This window comes from Lynx rufus, unplaced genomic scaffold (assembly GCF_022079265.1).
Source record: "Lynx rufus isolate CCGP_SWC_20201006 ecotype Redwood Valley unplaced genomic scaffold, mLynRuf1.p SCAF_4, whole genome shotgun sequence".
Classification (NCBI taxonomy): domain Eukaryota; kingdom Metazoa; phylum Chordata; class Mammalia; order Carnivora; family Felidae; genus Lynx; species Lynx rufus.
Genome location: NW_025814856.1, coordinates 9,639,251 through 9,658,631, shown reverse-complemented (window position 1 = coordinate 9,658,631; position 19,381 = coordinate 9,639,251). Strand labels below are relative to the sequence as shown.

The 19,381-nt window shown below is 44.3% G+C and overlaps 1 protein-coding gene across 3 annotated transcripts in view; it reads right to left on the bottom strand.

Moving 5' to 3' along the window:
* Positions 1–7,296: 7,296 nt before the first annotated feature.
* LOC124522992 (adhesion G protein-coupled receptor E2-like) overlaps positions 7,297–19,381 on the bottom strand; it is a 29,282-nt gene continuing 17,197 nt past the window's right edge. The window contains exons 16-20 of one of the 3 annotated variants that reach the window (XM_047094719.1): positions 14,175–14,241; positions 13,811–13,902; positions 12,617–12,785; positions 12,421–12,531; positions 7,297–7,334 (exon numbers count right to left, since the gene is read on the bottom strand). In XM_047094719.1, coding sequence (XP_046950675.1) covers positions 7,326–7,334; positions 12,421–12,531; positions 12,617–12,785; positions 13,811–13,902; positions 14,175–14,241 — 448 coding nt within the window. In that variant the 3' untranslated portion in view covers positions 7,297–7,325. Of the gene's footprint in view, positions 7,335–10,401; positions 10,585–11,934; positions 12,030–12,420; positions 12,532–12,616; positions 12,786–13,810; positions 13,903–14,174; positions 14,242–19,381 lie in introns of those variants that run through there. The other 2 variants (XM_047094717.1, XM_047094718.1) reach the window with 2 other exon arrangements.

Sequence of the window (19,381 nt, the reverse complement as noted above, 5' to 3'; positions counted from 1 at the left end):
CATCTGACTTCCGCTCAGGTCATGATCTCGCAGCTCTTGAGTTCGAGCCCCGCATCAGGCTCTGTGCTGACAGCTCAGAGCCTGGAGCCTGCCTTGGATTCTGTGTCTCCCTCTCTCTCTCTGCCCCTCCCCCACTCACACTGTGTCTCTCTCTCAAAAATAAATAAACATTTAAAAAAAAAAAAAAGGAACAACTGCAGGCAGAGGACAGTGTAATGTTAAGGGGCCGAAGCAGGGATGCCTGAGTGGCTCAGTCGGTTAAGCACCCGACTCTTGGATCTCAGCTCAGGTCTTGGTCTCTGAGTCGTGAGTTCAAGTCTTGCATTGGGCTCCACACTGGGTGTGACGCCTACTTAAAAATTACATGAATTACTTAAAAATTACATGGCAGTAGCAGTTGGAACACAGGGACTCACTGGATCAGGTGTGCCATCATATCCAGCCAGCCCTGCTTCAGGGGTAGGGTTGTGCTGATGTAGACAGGGCTGCAAGGAGGGCCACTTACATATGAGCATTCTGTCCTTATACCATTCAATTTCTCCTCTGTCCTCTCAGACATGCAGGTCCCTGAATTCTGACTCTGACCCCAAGACTTACGTCTGCTCATAATCCGGTTTGGCAAACTACAGCTCGTGGGCTGGCTGCTTGTGTTTGTAAATGAAGTTTTATTGGCACAGTCGTGCCCGTTCGTTGATGTTTTGTCTGTGCCTGAGTTTGGCGGGGACAACCATGGAGTTGAGTCATCGTAACAGAGACCATATGGCTCACAAAGCCGAAATATTTCCTGTCTGAGCCTTTACAGAAGGTTTGTGTCATTGTGACCGAGCCCACATAGCTCACAAAGCAGAAAGTATTTCACTGCTAGGAGGTAACCCAAATGTTCATTCACAAGAAGTAGTTAAACATGATAGTCATACTAGGGAATACTCTACAACTGTGTAAAAGCTATATGTGAAAAATGAATTCCACGATGGTACACATAATATGAACCCATTTTTATAACATGCATGGAGATATATAAATATATATGTACATGCATAGAAATAATGATAAGAAAGATGAATACAAAACTATTCACAGTAGGGGCACCCGGGTGGCTCAGTCCGTTAAGCATCTGACTCTTAGTTTCAGCTCAGGGCATGACCTCATAGCTTGTGAGTTGAGCTCCACATCAGGCTCCATGCTGACAGCACAGAACCTGCTTGACATTCTCTCTCTCCTTCTCTCTCTGCCCCTCCCCTGCTCACTCCCTCTGTCTCTCTCTCAAAAATAAATAAAATTTAAGAAAAATTAGCACACTTTACACACTCTATGTTAGCCAATTTGACAATAAATTATATTAATAAAATAAAATAAAAGTTTTAGTTGGAAGGAAAAAAATTTTTAACAAAACTATAAACAGTAGACGCCTATAGAAAGAATGATTGTGGGCATGTGTCTGTGATGTAAGGGGGTGTAAATGGGACATAAGGGGAAACTTTCAATGTATAGATTCCTACAGCATTTAAAGGAATTACAACAAGAAAAAATATAGATTTCTTGTGCAATGAAAAGTAGAACCATTATGTACATATGGGAGGATGCATAAGAAAGGAAATGATTTCTAGGTAGGTAGGATTACAGGAGTTTTTATGGTCTTTCAGACATATTTTTGCTACTTTCTTTTACTTCTGTAAGGGTATTGACAATTTCTTTGTGAATAAAAAATATGTACATTAACCCTTCTGAAAACTGGTGTTTAAGTGAGAAATTTACTCTTTGGGGAAGTCTTACAAAGTGCCACAGAGGAGAGATGAATCTAGAAACTAAGTCTTATCTTAAAAGATCCATGGGACTTTGACCTGAGGAAAAAAGAGGAGTTGAGGAAAAGCAATCCATCTTACATAATATAAAATGGAAGGAGAAAACTGGAGGCTGATGGGAGTGAAAAGTAGCACGTGTATTGTGCTAGAGAGAAAGCTTCAATTGTGGAAGGCTATGGTTATATCAAGATATGGATGGGTTTGGTCTGTGGACAGAGGAATTTAGACTATTAGGTGATGGAGAAGAAAAGTTGGTATCTAAATAGTACTTTGTAAGCTACCACCATAGTCTCAGACATAATTATTCATAAAGTTTCTATTTGCAGCTCCAGACATTACCAAACAATTCTGTTAAAATTGAAACAGCTGAAGAGATCCAGAAAACGAGTCTTCATAGATGTTTCTAAACTCCATTGCTAACGTGCCTAAAAGTGGTAATAAGTTATGAGGTACAGTAATGTAAATAATATAACATATTGTGTATTCAAGAAGAGAATGACCCTGCATTAATCACGAGAAATAGAATATTAATGCCCCCAAAGAATTTTGAAGATGAATATTGCTAAACTGAACTACCAATTCCTACATAATTAATAGACGTTTCTTAATGTTTCAGTATGAAATAAATCCTTGTTTACGTAAGAAAAAAAAAGAAAAGTAGAACCATTAAAATCTTAATTTATTACAAAAAGAAAAAAGAAAAGAAAAACCCAGGTAAGCAGATTATTACTTCTGTCTAGGGCTGATGAGATTCACACCTGACTTTCACGATTCTCACCCCTACAAAATGGCTTCATCTCTGGATTTGGGGAATAGAAAAATATTTTCATATTTTCCGGGCTCTATTTTACTCAAATCTCTCTCTTCACAAATACAACCATATTCCAAACGCATAAACATTTTTGGAAGGAAGAGAAGTCACTTGCTTGTCTGAAAGCTTCCAATCGCTTTACAAGGCACATGGCATAATTCCTTCTCCTCTCATTCTCTTCCCAAAATGCAGATTCCTTCCAAATACCACTTCAAAGAGACTTTCCAAGTCCACCTCTTACCGACCCCCTTCAGGCACTGTCTCAAGATAGTCCCATGTGCGAACATTGATTTTTTAAGTTTATCTCCAACTGGGAACATGTCCTAGCTCAGCTGCTTGCTAACTGTGTGACCATGGACCAATTAGTTCGTGTCCATAAGTCTTAATTTCTTCATCCCTAGAATGGGTATAAAAAAGATGTATGAAATAATCTATTTGGTCACTTAACTAATAACGTGTTTTCTCTTGTGTGTCTGGCAATACGCTATGTGCTTACCGCTGGATATCTAACAGGCAAGTGCACAAATGAATGGACCTCCGCGCAAATTGAGGCAAGTGCTATGAATAAAATGAGCACCCTGAAAATTCTTTCCAAAATATAACTCTTGAGATGTTGATTGATGTATCAATGAATGTTTTTTCCAAGTCTTCATAAATTTGGCTTTTGAAGGCATAATGGGAGAAAAACTTATGATTAGTTAGGATGCTGAAAAACTAGAGTCAAGATAAAGATAAACGTGACCGTGGACACCACATATAGCAAAAACCATGGTGGTGTCAGAGGAGTGTCTGAAGCGGGGGGACACTGGTCTAAAGGGTTTCCCGTTCCCAGTGGTTAGTTCCGAATGGTGGCTGTCATGAGTGGGAGCCCCCTGGACCAGCTCCAAGTCATGGTCTTTGGGTTTAGACCAACATGGAGGAGGTAAAAAAAAAAAAAAAAAAAAAGGCACGTGTGCCCCAAAGGAATGGATCACCCACCTGGGTGTGGATGACAGAAAGTCAAAGAATGAGAGATGGACACAGAGAGAAAAATGCCCATCAGGTCAACCATGAACTTTTTCTCAGCGTGGGATCCCTAACATTTAGTTTTCCATCATGCTTTTCAAAACTTTCCAAATGTTCTGCATTTTTCTCGCGTTCCTTTGGAAATCAGAAAACCCTGTAATGTTCTCTCTGAATAGGAAGTCAGTGCTGTACTCATAACCTTAACAATAGTTGCGTGGGAAATAAGTTTAAGAATTCTCTAACTTACACTTAAGGGTTAACAAAGCATAGGGTGGAAAGCCCCCCGCAGGGCGAAAGCACCCAAGGTTAGTTAGCGAGACAAGTAAATTGTTATCCTTAAAGCTGCATGCTCCATCAATCTTAAACTTTAAAGATAGCAGCTAATTAGTTATATCGCCCACAGGAAAACACTTTCCATCTGGCGCCAGTATATCATTGTGCTTTGATCACAACTTCAAATGCCACCTGCCCCCCAAACCCTTTGCTTCTTACGCACACAAGTTAACGGCTACTATCTGATTGTTTTCTTCTGCATGTTCCCCGCGTATAGAGAATCTTGAGAGCTCAATACCTATGGAGACACAACCCCTATTCGGGGCCCTTGTCTCCTCCCAGACATTAGCCTCTCTCGTTTTCATTTCTGCATCTGCTCTCTTGCTGGACGAGAACTCCGGACTCAAAGTCTGAGCTATAACTGCTCGAAGACATTATATGGCACACCTGCCCATGGATGAGGGGGCAGAGAAGAGAGGTGTGGGCACCGCTCCTCCTTTTTCTTCTCTTGAAGAAACTCCTCAGACAGATCTCTTCACCAGGCTTCCCCAGGCTCTCCCCTTTCCTCACTACTTCTAGTCCATTTCTCCACCTCCCTTCCCATCTTGGTCTGCCAGCATCACTACATTTCCCTACCTCTATCCACCTAGTCTTCCCTAAGTCTGCAAACCCCGCCCCCACCTTCTACAAACCATTGCCCACCCCTTCATCATCCCATTTTCTCTCCCATTCCAATCTCCCTAGTCCAGTAACCTCCACCAAGTCCAGAGTCACCCTGCGCCCAATGGCAAAGAACACCAAGAACATTCTGATTCCATTCAAACACCCATCACCTATTTCCTTCCCTGGTCTCATATATCTGCCCAACCCTTCCCATTCTTCTCACACTTTCCCTATATCCCTATTTCAACAGCAGCCTTTCAGCCCCTCACCTGGCACCCTGAGCCCTATCAGGGATGCAAACACTTCTAGCCTTCCTCTGTCTCTACCAAATACTTGGCCCCATATTAAATTTATTATAATTTCTCCCCAAGTTCTCACTCCTTCCCATGCTTCCAGGGCTCCTGTACTTCACTGCCTTCTTTTACAACCACACATTCTTGTTTCCCCTTGTTCTCCCCTCCATCCACCCTGCTTGTACTCAATGGTTCCAGCCACCTGAGAACCATTGGACTTCTGTCCATCCCAGATCGCCAGATCAATAATCCCCAGAGTGTCCTGGGTGCTCCAGTCCCACCAGCCCACCTCATTTTTCCTCAGGTCCACAAACCTCCCCCACTTTCCCACCCCCTCCCTTCCTGTTCCCCCAGTTGTTATATCACCTCAGACCTATTCAGCCCACCATCCTGAATCCCCGCAAGCCCTCTAAGGGCCTCCACTCCTGCACCTTCCTGCACCCTCCAGCCACCATTCCCCCATGTCTCCCTCTATCTATCCCCTGTCCCTCCTAGTCTCTCCCATCCATCCCCTACCCCCTGTCTACGGCCGTACTCACCCCTGATGCAGTCTCTCTCCAAATCCCTGTTGCTCCCACTTCCCCCCAGCCCCTACACACCACCTAGTGTCTCCCCAGTTCCCCTAACACCAGCTTCTCTCAAAACAACCCAATTCCTATCAAGCCCCCTCACCATCCCTGATCTTCCCATCTTCACTCACAAAATATCTCACTTAGTTCTTCCCAGGCCCCTATCCCTACCTATCAGTCTTTGGAACTCCTAGCCCAGAATGCCCCAAAGGAAGGATGACTGATCTAGCTCAGCCCCTAGCATTCCCCAGTGGTCGGTCCCCTCCATGCATTCTATTTTACTACTCCTTCCCCCAATGCCCTGGCTTCTATTTCACTTCTTAAGCCCACTTTTCTGGGGCACCTGGGTGGCTCAGTCAGTTAAGCAGCCTACGTCAGCTGAGGTCATGATCTCGTGGTTCATGGGTTCAAGCCCCACATCAGGCTCTGTGCTATAGCTCAGAGCCTGGAGGCTGCTTCGGACTCTGTGTCTCCCTCTCTCTTTGCCCCTTCCCTGCTTGTTCATTCTCTCTCTCTCTCTCTCTCAAAAATAAATAAATAAACATTTTTTAAAGCCCCCCTCTGAATCCCTGGGAACTTCCATATCCCAGATGCTCTCTCTCGCAATCTTACATGGCTAGGACCCAAGCGCCCAACCTCTGGATATCAAAGTCGTCCCTGGGACTTGATGACTCTAAGTCTGCATGTTCTGCTGTTTGTGGTTTTGTGGTCCCTGACTTTTAAACTTACCGGTTCCATGACACATGGGCTCCTTAACTTTCAGCTTCTGAAAGCTTCTTGGAACATACTTCTGGTGTCTAGATTCTACGTTCTCTACCAAGGTGCTAAATCCTGATTGAGTCCCTGCTTCCTCGTCCACACAATAGCCGTCAGATCAAGGAATGGGGGCAAGTGGTGACGTAAGCTGCTCACAGCCGCCCCCCAAAGCAGAGATCTGAAGGGAAAGACCTCTTCAACCTTGTCTCTTCGTCCCTCGCTGCCACCTTTGATGGATGGGTCTTGTACTGGAGCTCTAGTGTGAGAAGTGGAATCTCACTTCAGAGACTTGCCTCATGGCAGTGTCTAACTTGAGGACAGAATTCTGGAGAAATGGGCTAGAAAACAGCCATGCCCACTTGCCCCAGTTAACTCTTGTCTTTGGATTTCCTACCAGAACTTAGTCTTTGTTTTCTCACTTAACATTCAAAAATGACCCATCAGGAAATTAACATTGTTATTCCCATTATAAATAAGGAGACAAGATTTGATAGGCTTTAAAAGTGAAGATAAAGGGACAAATGCTGAGATCTGCCTCCCAAACCGTCACCATCTAGGGATGCTGCTATCAGATAACCCTCAAGCTCTCTCCCACCTGCCCTCCCCAACGAGGGTTTGTCCCATGCCTACCATGTCCCCACAGGCACAGGATCCCCTAGACCACAGTACCCCTTTCTTCTGGTTTTCCATCTTACAGATTGTTGTGGACTGAATGTTTGTGCCCTCCTACCCAATGCATATGTAAATTCCCTAACCGCCACCCCCACCCCCCCCACCCCACCCCCCGCCATGAATGTTGTATGTAGGAAAATCCGTTGAGGTGAGTTTTCTGGCTCATAGATTGTCAACATCTGGACGTGTCTTTGTAGGAAGGAGAGGCTTCGGTGAAGGGCTTAACCCAGAGTGACCAAGAAATTGAGCCACAGCTGGCCCTTTCTATGTTGGAAGTTTTCTAAGCACACTTAAAGGCACATAAAAATTCCAGATTTTGCAGGAACTGAATGTCAAGCATGGTTGACGTCTTTCACATTGCCGACACGATGAATTTCTTGAAACACACACAACAAAGTCTTACTTGTCCTCTGTCAGGGGCTCAGAGAATAACAGTTCCAGTTTTCCACGGATTTAAGAATATATAATTCAAAAGGTTGTTTTAATTAACCTAGAAAAAATAATATTTTACAAATTATGTCTAAGACCACAGAAAGATAATTTTAAAGTTTCCATTGAAAAAAAACAAATAAGAAATTTAAGGAGACTTCAATTTTTTTGTGAGTTTCAATCATCAAATTTCCTTGCCAGATGGTTATGTCAGAGGATCATCATAAAGGCCATATCACAAAGTACTTTGAGAAACACTGGTCTTCTTCAAAAGTCCCATCTCCCTGCATTTCCTAACCCCCAAGGTATAGAAGACAAGAACAATGAAATGCGCTACAGAAAAAAAAAAAAAAAAAGATCTGTTTCAAGATATATGCCCTGGTCTCTCTGCTTCTGAGTTTGTAAAATGTTGCTTTACACATGGAGAAATAAAAGAGAGCGGCGAGGGAAATTAATGCAAGGCTGGAAATACTGTGTGTCGTCAATCACCTAAGATGTAAAGTCAAAAACATGGATTTCGTCTTGTTCCCCCTTATCCTTTCCATTCCCAATATAAGTTGCTTCTTCCCGGGTCTACAGGAAGATCACTGTAATTTCTGGTGTTTGAGTGGGGCAGGCTCCCATGCTAATCTCTATACAATAAGTTGATAAAAATTGTGCTTCATGAAATTATTCAGAACTGAACACAAGAGCAAATATTTTGTTTTTCTTGAACAAGGCTTCAGGAAGCCACAGAAAAGATGCCAGGATGAGGCCCGCCTGTATCTTCAAACACTAGAGGCACCAAGTTTTAGGAGACAGCCGAAGATAAAGTCACATTAAGCAATGGAATTGCTTGGTTCTTTGCCCACAGATAGTAGAAACAGCTGATCAGATTACTTACATTTTAGACACCTTCATTGGCTATCTGATGCTAGTTTTCTCACAGAAAGTATGTTTCTTTCCTTCGCTGGGTATATGATCTCAGGGTAGGGAGTAGATATTTACTCAAAAACTATAATATAAGGCAGATTTTTGGTGGTTCTACCATAGGCAAACCACACCTACATACAATAGGAGGGGCGCCTGGGTGGCTCAGTCTGTTAAGCATCCGACTTCGGCTCAGGTCATGATGTCACAGTTCATGAGTTCGAGCCCCACGTCGGGCTCTGGTGCTGACAGCTCAGAGCCTGGAGCCTGCTTCAGATTCTGTGTCTCCCTCTCTCTCTGCCCCTCCCCTGCTTGTGCTCTGTTTCTCCCTCTCTCTCTCTCTCTCTCTCTCTTTCAAAAAGAAAGAGAAAGAAAGAAAGAAAGAAAGAAAGAAAGAAAGAAAGAAAGAAAGAAAGAAAGAAAGAGAAAAGTGAATGGAACAATGGGCCACTAGCTAAAGAATACAAGCAGCCTCTAGATGCTGGAAAAGATGAGAAAACAAAACTCCCCCATAGTCTCCAGGAGGAATTCAGCTCAGCTGACACCTTGATTTTAGTCCCCTAAGACCCATTTAAAACTTTGAACTTCTAAATCTGTAAGATAAATTTTTGTGTGGTTTTTAGCAGTACGTCTGTGATAGCTTGTTTACGACAGCGGTAAGATACTAATACAATCAAAGTATAGGAATGGAAATATCCATCTTCTGGGGCTCTGGAGCAAGGGAAGCTCAGGTCCTAGTCAGGGGATCCTAGGAGCTAGCTCCCAGGGATGGGAACATGCCTTGCTGAGGCTGAGCTAATTCAAGAACATGAAGGGTTAAGTACTGTTAGCATGCCCTAAACAGAAAGGTGTGGGCTGAGTGTCACATTCTTCCTGAGTAAGCTCAAGCCCCGAGTGGGACAGGGCTGCGATACAGCCAGAATGGAGCATCTCAGGTCTTTGGGACCCTTCCCTTGTATGGATGACAGCTGCACTGAGGGACGCTGCATTGGTCCTGCCTGGTTACACTCCACATCCTTGGCTGAAAAAGCGTTCACAGTGTGTGTGGGTGGGGGGGGACGTTCAGCCCCCTTCCACCAAAGCATGAGCCACCTGAAAGCCTGCAAGTGGAAGCAAGTAATTCGTTCCAGTTGAGTGAACCCAAGAAAACTGTCTCATGTGTATGGAAGAGAGGAAGGAGGTAGTGAAAGATTTTAGATGTTTACCAATTTGACCAAGTTCACATAGCAAGCCCTTGATAGAGCTGGTATTTCATTCCAGACCTGTTTCAGTTGGAGAACTAAGATCTACACGATGCTCTTGGGTCATAAGGAAATACTTGGGTGTCAATAAGGAGACATGATGGTCAATAATAAAACAACAGGGCAGAGGGGCGCCTGGGTGGCTCAGTTGGTTAAGCATCTGACTTCGGCTCAGGTCATGATCTCGCGGTTCGTGGGTTCGAGCCCCGCATCAGGCTCTGTGCTGACAGCTCAGAGCCTGGAGCCTGTTTCGGATTCTGTGTCTCCCTCTCTCTCTCTGACCCTCCCCTGTTCATGCTCTCTCTCTGTCTCAAAAATCAATAAACGTTAAAAAAAAAAAAAAAACAGGGCAGAGAATTGTCTTGAAATTCCCGAGAGAAAGAGGCGTCATAAACTAATCAGTAGTTCGTTCTAATACTTTACTCCCCTCCTGGTCAGGCAGTTCATTCATTCATTTATTCATTCATTTGCTCATTGGATAATTATTGAGCACTTGGAAAGTTGGGAAGAGATTGATGAACAAGCAAGTTCCTGCCCCTTCTGCAGCTGTGGTGTGTTCATTTAATTTAATTTAATCACCCACACAGCAATTATGTTCAGAGCATTTCTGTATGCCTGACACTGTGTGAAATGTTGGGGATACATTAGAGAGAAAACCAACACGGTGCCTGCTGGGGCTGAAATCTAGAGGGAGGACAGACACTAATCAAAGAGCAAACACCAAGAGTAAAATGACTCTGACAAATGCTCGGCAGGAAAAGCCTAGGGACTATGAGAGTGGAAAACAAGAAAATCTGACCTAATCTGAGCGAGAAGAGAAGGCTTCTCAGAGGAATAGACACATGAGCTAAGATCTCAGGGCTTCCATAGTTTTGTGTCAAGGAAAACAAAAGAGTGTTTCAAGGAGAGGAAATATATGCAAAGCCTTTGTTCCAAAGAGGCACAGTGAAGGGGCGCCTGGGTGGCTCAGTTGGTTAGGCGAATGACTTCAGCTCAGGTCATGATCTCACCGTTCACAAGTTCAAGCCCCACGTCAGGCTCTGTGCTGATGTTGCAGAGCCTGGAGCCTGCTTCCAATTCTGTGTCTCCCTCTCTCTCTGTCCCTCCTCTGCTCGCGCTCTGTCTCTCTCTCATAGAGAGAGAAGGGCATGTGAGTAGAATCTAGGGGGGATAAGGATGGAGTGTTTCATGAGAAAGGACTGAGAATCAGTGTCACAAGTTTCTGAGAAAACGTAGGGCCATGGAGATCATTGTGGGTCTAAAAGATGTTTGTTTCGGGGCATGACGGGGAAAAGACACCATATTTGCTAGGTTGAGGGAGTGAGTTTAAGGCAAGGAAATGGAGACAGACAGAAAAGTCAGCTCTTAGCCTGTGGCTAAAAAAAGGTAAGTAGTACATGCTTTTAATTTTTTTTTTACATTTTTTACTTATTTTTGAGAGACAGAGAGAGACAGGGCACGAGCGGGGGAGGGACAGAGAGCGAGGGAGACACAGAATCCGAAGCAGGCTCCAGGCTCCGAGCTGTCAGCACAGAGCCCGACACGGGGCTCGAACTCACAAACTGTGAGATCATGACCTGAGCTGGAGTCGGACACTCAACCGACTGTGCCACCCAGGCGCCCCAGTGGTACCTGTTTTTAAGATAGAAGAGAACCAAACATGTTTCCTTGACTATGGGAGGAATATTCCCAGATGGTAACAGAGGGAAGTGGAAGGAGAGAGGGAGAACGTGTGAACAGTAACTTAAAGATAACTGATAAGGCATGACGATGGGATCCAAAGAGCAGGTGGAAGCAGTCTCTACTGAGTAGGAGAGAGACTGCATCCATGATATGGGGATGTGAAAAGGATGCACGAGGATGTTTGGTTGGAATAGGCAACGGCATGGAGTTCACAAGGTGTCATTGTGAAGGCTCTGATTTTCCCTGTGAAACAGGTGGTGAGAACATTTGCTGCAAAAGGGGGAAGAGACAGAAGATTCAGGGGCAGAACCAGTGGTAGTGGAGGTTGGGTGAACAAGGTAAAGAGAGAAACACAGAAGGACTTCCTGGCAGCATAGGGGGCTCCTTTAGATGGGAAGGAAGACCCAAGGGATTTCACAGAAAGTGGAAGAGGTGAGAAAACGTAGGTAAAGAGCTTGGTTAAGGGGCGCCTGGGTGGCTCGGTCGGTTGGGCGTCCGACTTCGGCTCAGGTCATGATCTCGCGGTCCGTGAGTTCGAGCCCCGCGTCGGGCTCTGTGCTGACAGCTCGGAGCCTGGAGCCTGCTTCGGATCCTGTGTCTCCTTCTCTGTCCCTGCCCTGCTCACGCTCTGTCTCTGTCTCTCTCTCAAAAGTAAATAAACACTTAAAAACTTTTTTAAAAGAACTTGGTTAAGTCTAAACCAGTAGGTGTTGGCTCTTGGTAGCCATCGCCACGAATTACCCTACGCCATTGCTGTTGTTCCTTCCTGGCTCCGCAGTGGGTAGAGGGTGCGGAAAATATCAGGCGGTCTGGTGAGAAAGTCCAAGATGCCAGCCAACGCTTCTTTCTGTTTAATTCATAAATACGCACACCGACCTTCCCCATGGTTGCCTTTCTGGGCCTTTGCCTTTTCTGCTCACTGACTGTGCGATACGGGTGGGTGTAGAGAAAAAGGATAAGGATAATGAGGCTCTGACGAGAACGCACATCACCCCTTCAGATCATTGATTCTTGTTTGTTGGGTAGCCATGCCTGCCACACGGCAGGTGTGTAATAAGAGTGTTGGTGTGTAAGAGCTAAGAGGAACACGGTTCCCTGAGGACTAAGAACAACATATAGTCTTAAACAAACCTTTCCAACGAGACCGTGGGTAATAGTCCATGAGTCAAACGCAAACCAAGGGGGAACCACCCTAGAGCGTCATCTATCCGCTGCATATAAAGTTGTTCAGTGTGACAAGCGCTGTACTTGGACAAGGACGGCACTCAAGCGGATCAGTTAGGGAAGGGCTGTGGGAGCAGAACGCGATCCTACCGTGTTGGGGGTGGAGGCATCAGACACGGCCCTGCTGGACAGTGTGTAATTCTCAGACTCGGCTTTGGCTTTCCTGGCCCTTCTGAACCATTTCCCGTACTGCTCCCGGACCTGCAGGGGCGAAGCACGCTCTGGGTCAGCTCACTGGGCGGGGTGGGGACAGGAAGAGTCCTGGATGGGGGCCGGACCGTGGTACCTGCTGGCTGAGGAGGCAGTACACCAGGAAGATGAACGCTCCCTGCAGGCTGTTGATGATGGTGAAGAGGTAAGCCATGACGCGGGCAGCTGGCCCCACCTGCAGGATGCCCAGACACCACGTGCAGCCCAGGATGAGGAGCTGAGCCGTCGCTTTGAATGTCAGCATCCTGGGTAGGAGGAGAGAGGAGGCTCGTGATGCACCGGGAGCAACACAAGCCATTCTCCTCCCCACCCCACGGAGGCTGCTGTCACCCCCTGTCGGTGACGAGTTCTCAGACTGACTTGTGATCGGCTCTGATCTTTACTGTCAGTGATTCCCCACAGCCAAAATGCCACTTGGGACCAGGAGAGTGTCTTGATTCGCATTGAGGAGGATAGGGATACCTCACAATGTAAGTTTCAAAAGTTTTACGGTGCTCCCTGGAGATCCTGAAATTCATTCAACCAACACCACCGAGGAGGCTCTGTGCTGGGACCTGGGCGTTAAAAATAACAAAGGCAAGGGGCACCTGGGTGACCCCGTTGAGCGGCTGACTGAGGCTCAGGTCGTGATCTCGTGGTTTGTGAGTTCGAGCCCCACACTGTGAGTGTGGAGCCTGCTTGGGATTCTTTCTCTCTCTCTCTCTCTCAAAATAAATAAATAAACTTTAAAAAAAAAAAACAAAGGCAAGATTTCTCTTTTCATTTGGAAAGGATAACGGTAGGAACGTGGAAGACATAGCATTAAATCTGCACAAAGGTCGCTGGAACAAGGATTGCCCTCGCCTCCCAGGAGATTCGACACTGGCTAGGATTTTCTCCGGAGAAAGGACGGGAACAGGGGTGAGAAGGAGCCTGCACTGAGCGGGGCAGCAAGTGGAGGCTGGGCTGTGGAAACAGTCACAGGTTTTTCTAAGTGCTTCGTGGGAACATAAATGTTCCCTGCACCTTCGTCCTAGGATTCCCTGGCAAAAGTCCAAAGAATGTTTAGTGACCAAGGTCAATTCTTCCTGTTGCTGAGGGAAGCAACAAGCTGGGGCTAGAAATGGACAGAACATTTCGGCCAGAGTGCCAGCTCTTCTGACTGAGAAGGTTAACTACACCTCTTTACTCTGGGTCCCCTCAGAAGAAACACTAAGGACCACCGAGGCACACGGCTTTGTCCTTTGGACCACCTATGCCCGTGGGGTTGTCACTCTCTCCTCCACCTTACCTTGTGTTCTGGAGGGTGGATACGTCGCTGTTGAGGGAAGACAGCTTGCTTTGCAAAATCCAGAGGGTCATGAAAAACAACACTAAATTGACCTTCGGGAAACCACAGAAGGTTTATTGAGTACAATTTCAATCGGTTATCTGTCTCCCAGCCTGCCCCACATCAATCCCACATTTAAGTCATTTTCTTATTAAGTAACCGTGTTAGAGCTCATAGTTTTAGGAGCAGTCTTAGAAAACCAACCCCCCCCCAAAATAATGACAATCCAGGGACATTCCTGCCCTGTCACCACCCCCCCCTTATAATTCTGCTCTTCTAATGACCCTCAGCTGAGCATTAAGGATGCTCTGACATCATCACTCACAGAGATAATGGTACAGACTGGTCCCAGGAAGCTCCATATAAACATCTTTTCTGGATGGAGCCAGCAGCTGAGCAAGAGAGAGAGAGTAAAAAATGCATTCATCCTGAGGAATGTAGAACAATTATATAAATTCGTTCATTCATTCATTCATTCATTCATCAACAAATATTGACTCTTCCGTGACAGGCTCTGTCATTGACAAAGAAAGTAAACAGTCTTAAGACCCACAAATCTCACGTGGAGTAGGAGACACATAATTAAACATACTGTAACAATAAAAATGTGCAGCTATAAGAATGTATCATTGGATGTCATGCTTAGTTTGGAATCTGAGGGATTTGGATGGTGAAGGAAGATTCCCTAAGGAAATTATATGTTTAGCTGACTTGGTTTTTTTTTTTCTGTTGTTTTGTTTTGTTTTGTTTTGTTTTGTTTTAGATACAGCGCAAGCAAGGGAGAAGTATGGAAGGAGAGAGAGAGAGAGAGAGAGAGAGAGAGAGAGAATCTTAAGCAGGTTCTGCGCTCAGCACAGAGCCCGATTTGGGGCTCAATCCCACCACCCCAGGATCATGACCTAAGACGAAACCAGGAGTCTGACACTCAACTGAGCCACCCAGGCGCCCCTTAGCTGAGATATTAATGGTGAATGATGTTACTGAGATAAACAGTGTTGGAGCAAGGGAGAGGCCCACAAACATGTTAACAGTTCAGGAGAGTTGTGTGAGCCATCCCTAACATGGTTTTAGGGGCCTTTCTTGCACTGTTCAATCTAATTTTTTTTCATCCTGCTGCAAAACCCATCAACTTATTTTAATTTTTTTTTCATGGCTTTATGGAGATATATTTTACATACCATAAAATTCACCCATTTAAACCACACAGTTCAGTGATCCTTAGAATACTCGCAGAGTTGTGCGACCAGCACCAAAATCTAACTCGAGGACATTTGCGACTCCTTAAGAGAAATTTCGTTCCCGGGGCGCCTGAGTGTCAGACTTCGGCTCAGGTCGTGACCTCCAGGTTTGTGAGGCTGAGCCCCGGCTTCAGATCCTCTGTCCCCCTCTCTCTCCGCCCTCCCCCCTGCTTTTGTGCTCTCTCTCTCTCAAAAATAAATACACATTTTTTAAAAAATAAGTAAAAAATAAAGCGTGAGGACTTCAGCCAAAATCGTTTAAAAAAAGACATTTCATGCACAGAAGCAGTCACTGTGTTCGTACTCCACTCCCACCAGAGCCCCAGAGCACTGTTAATCTGCCTTCTCACCTAATGGATTTGCCTACTGTGAACACTTTACATAAACAGTATCATGCGATATGTGGCCTTTCGTGACTGAATTCTTTCATTCAGCACCGTGTTTTCAAAGTCCGTTCACATCACAGCACATTTTTATGGCTGAAAAAAATATGTCTCATTCTTTTTCTCACGGCTAAATGATATTCTGTGTGTGGCCAGATCATACTTGGCCTATCCATTCATCAGTTGAGGGGCATTCGGTTGTTTTCAGTTGTCTCCAATTTTGAATACTGCTGTTATGAGCATTCGTGTACAAGGGTTTGGTGGGGCTTTTTACATTTATTTGCTTTTGAGAGACAGAGAGAGACGGAGCATGAGATAGGGAGGGGCAGAGAGAGAGAGGGAGACACAGAATCGGAAGCAGGCTCCAGGCTCTGAGCTGTCAGCACAGAGCCCGACGCGGGGCTTGAACTCACGAACTGTGAGATCATGACCTGAGCTGAAGTCAGAGGCTTAACCGACTGAGCCACCCAGGCGTCTCGTACAAGGTTGCTTTTTTTAAGTTTATTTCTTTTGAGAGAGAGAGAGAGAGAGAGAGAGAGAGGAAGAATCCCAAGCAGGCCCTCTGCTGTCAGCACAGAGCCCAACACAAGGCTCAACCTCACAAAGCGGGAGATGACGACCTGACCTGCTTAACCAAATGAGCCACTGAGATGCCCCGTGTGTGAACATATGTTTTCATTTGTTTGGGGTATGTAGCCAGGAGTGGTGTTGGTTGGTCATGTGGTAGCTTTATATTTAACCCTGTGAGAAACTGTCAAACTGTGTTCCAAAGTGACCGCACCATTTACATTTCAACCAGCAATGTAAGAGTGTTCTGAATTTTCCACATCCTTGCAAGTAGTGTTTATTGTCTTTTTTTTTAACCATTTCAACTAATAGGTATAAAGTAATATCTCATTTACAGTTTCTGACTTGCATTTTCCTGATGACTAAGGCTAGTGAGCATCTTTTCGTGTATTTATTGGCCATTTACCTATCTTTGGAGAAATGTCTATTAAAATATGTTGTCCACCTTTGAGTTTATTGGTTTATTCAAATAATCTCTATAGCCCCCCATGGGGGCTTGAATTCACGACCTCAAGATCAAGAGTTGCATGTTTTTCCAACGGAGCCAGCCAAGGGCCCCTATTTTGGCCATTTTTAACTTGAGCTATTTGCGTTTTGTTGCTGAGTTATTTTATTTAATTTTAACACCAGCACAAAACAGATATTCTCTTATGACCACAGATTGGTAATTAATGCACAGAGAGCTTAGGCCTATTGCTGAAGATTTTACTGATAGTGACAGAATTCACTTTTGATCCTACATTACGGTAAAGTAGAGAGTGAGCAGGGCATTTCAGAACAGTGGACAGGTGCACCTGGGTGGCTCAGTTCGGTAAGCGACCAACTCCGGCTCAGGTCGTGATCTCATGGTCCATGAGTTCGAGCCCCACATTGGGCTCTGTGCTGACAGCTCAGAGCCCGGAGCCTGCTTCGGATTCCACGTCTCCCTCTTGCTCTGTCCCTCCCCCACTCGTGCTCTGTCCCTTTCTGTCTCAAAAATAAACTTTAAACAGCATGAAAAAAAATTTTAAAAATGAAAAGAGCAATGGACAGTTTGCTAGGCCATTTCAGGACAACTGAAGTATAGACTAAAAAGAATGTAAGCAAGAAAGAAGTGCAGTGTCCAAGAAAGACACCTGGAGACAGCTCAGGTGAATCAGGTGAGCATAAGTTTTAGCAGCACGTTGTGGTTAATAGTGCACGTTCTGGGAACTGACCTCCTGAGTAGAGGAGTAAGGACCTTGATGAACTTGCTCTCCTTCTAAAACAGCAAAAATACAAGCAAAACAACTAAAACCAACCACTTCGGAACTGTGGCGATTACCCAGCACCACAGAACGAGTTGAAAAATAGTCTAACCAAGAGACGCTACTGAACCTCAGTAAGATTGTGGGGAGAAAGGAGTCTGGGATGTTTTAACTCAGGGCTATCTCAGTTCTGTCTCTCCCCAGCTTAGTGGTGCAGCAGCCAGAAGTTGACAACGTTGAAGACAGCAGAGAGATCTGACTATTTTGGAAGCTCCATGGAAAACATCATCATCACCCCAGAACACAACCAAGTTTTTTTCTAACTCTGTAGTTTCCTAACTCTTTATTCTCTAAATCTGGTGCCTATTTGATTCGACTGAGAAATCATGGGGGAGGGGGAGCTGACTCTGGGGCATTATCAGTACAATAACAAATTATGGCCCCATTCCCAGCTGCCTAAGGCTGTGATTTCAGGTGGGATCAAAAGACCTTTTCCAGGAATTTAAAAGGAAATACTGGACCACTCAAGGACGATGAAAATTTTTGAAAATCTCTGAAATATTCCTGCAAATCTGAGGATGCATAAGGGTATGGCTCCACTCAAAACAGGCATGGGGAGAAAAGAAAGCACTAGTCTCTCATCTCTGTCTGACCTTGAGGCTTTGTGCAATCATAAAGTGAAAGCTAAGACTGTTATGTAAACTTCCTGAAGTTTGAAGGTGCGGTCTTCTCACACAGATACCTTTTTAGAAGAATGCAAAGTATATAGGCAAAGCATTTAAGGAAATCTTCCGGAACACAGTTGGTGGCCACTAAATAAACTGACCCAGGTGCGACCAACACCCTAGGAACCCATGATTAAAAACAAAAATAAGAACTTTAAAAAAGCTAGCAGAGAACTCAGGGGACACACACTGCAAGAAATGGCCAATCTACAGAATTAATCCAGGAAAGTCACTAAACAAACAAAGACACCAACAAACCAGAAATAACAACATATCTTGAAGGGTGGAGGAAACTGAAACAGCAGGATGACAATATATTATCTAAAATATTGAGTTTTCACAAAAAAGTATAATATACCCAAAGAAACAGGAAAATGTGCAACATACACAGAGGAAAAAAAATCAGTCAAAAGAAAGCATCTCTGAGAAGGCACAGACTTCGAATCTTGTAGATAAAGTCTTTACATCAATTATTACAAATATATTAAAAACATGAAACCATTTCTGAAAAATGAAAGAAAAGTAGGACAACAATGTTTCACCAAATAAGGGATATGAATAAAGCAATAGATATTCTGTATGGAACCAAATAGAAACTCTAGAGTTGAGAAATACAAAAACTGAAGTGAGAAATTCACCAGAAGGGCTCAACAACAGATTTGAGCTGGTAAAAGAAAAAAACAATTTTGAATATACATCAACAGAAACTACGCAGTCTGAGGAACAGAAAGAAAATAGGATGAAGAAAAATGAACAGAACCTCAAGAGATTTATGGCATAGGACAAGTGCTCCAACACATACACAGTTGGAATCCCAGAAGACAAAGTAAAAAGGGCAGAAAAATACTTAAAGAATGAATGGCTAAAAACTTCCCAAATGTGAAGTTCAAGGAACTATAATTGGAATAAATTCAAAGAGATCCACACTGAAACGCATCATAGACCTATTGAAAAAAGGCAAAGACAAAATCTTTAAAGTGGCAGGAGAAAGTTGATTTTTCATGTACAAGGCATCCTCAATAAGATTAACAAGTGACTTCTTGCCTGAGATCATGGAGAAGGCAGTGGAATATCGTCTTCAAGGTATCAAAAAAAAAAAAAAATGATGGTCAACCAAGACTTCTGTATCCAGCTAAATTCTCCTTGAGGAATGAAGAAATTAAGGCATTTCAAGATAAAAATAAGATCATTCTTGTTTGCTAAGTGGTCACAAGAAACCCTAAATAAGTCAGGCTGATATGAAAGGAGACTAGAGAGTAACTTCAATCCAAACAAAGAAATAAAGAGCACCAATAAAAGTAACTATGTGGGTATTATGAAAGACACTGAAGTATATTTTTGTTTGTAATCCTCTTCTTCTCCTGTGTTAAAAGATAACCACGCAAAGCAATAC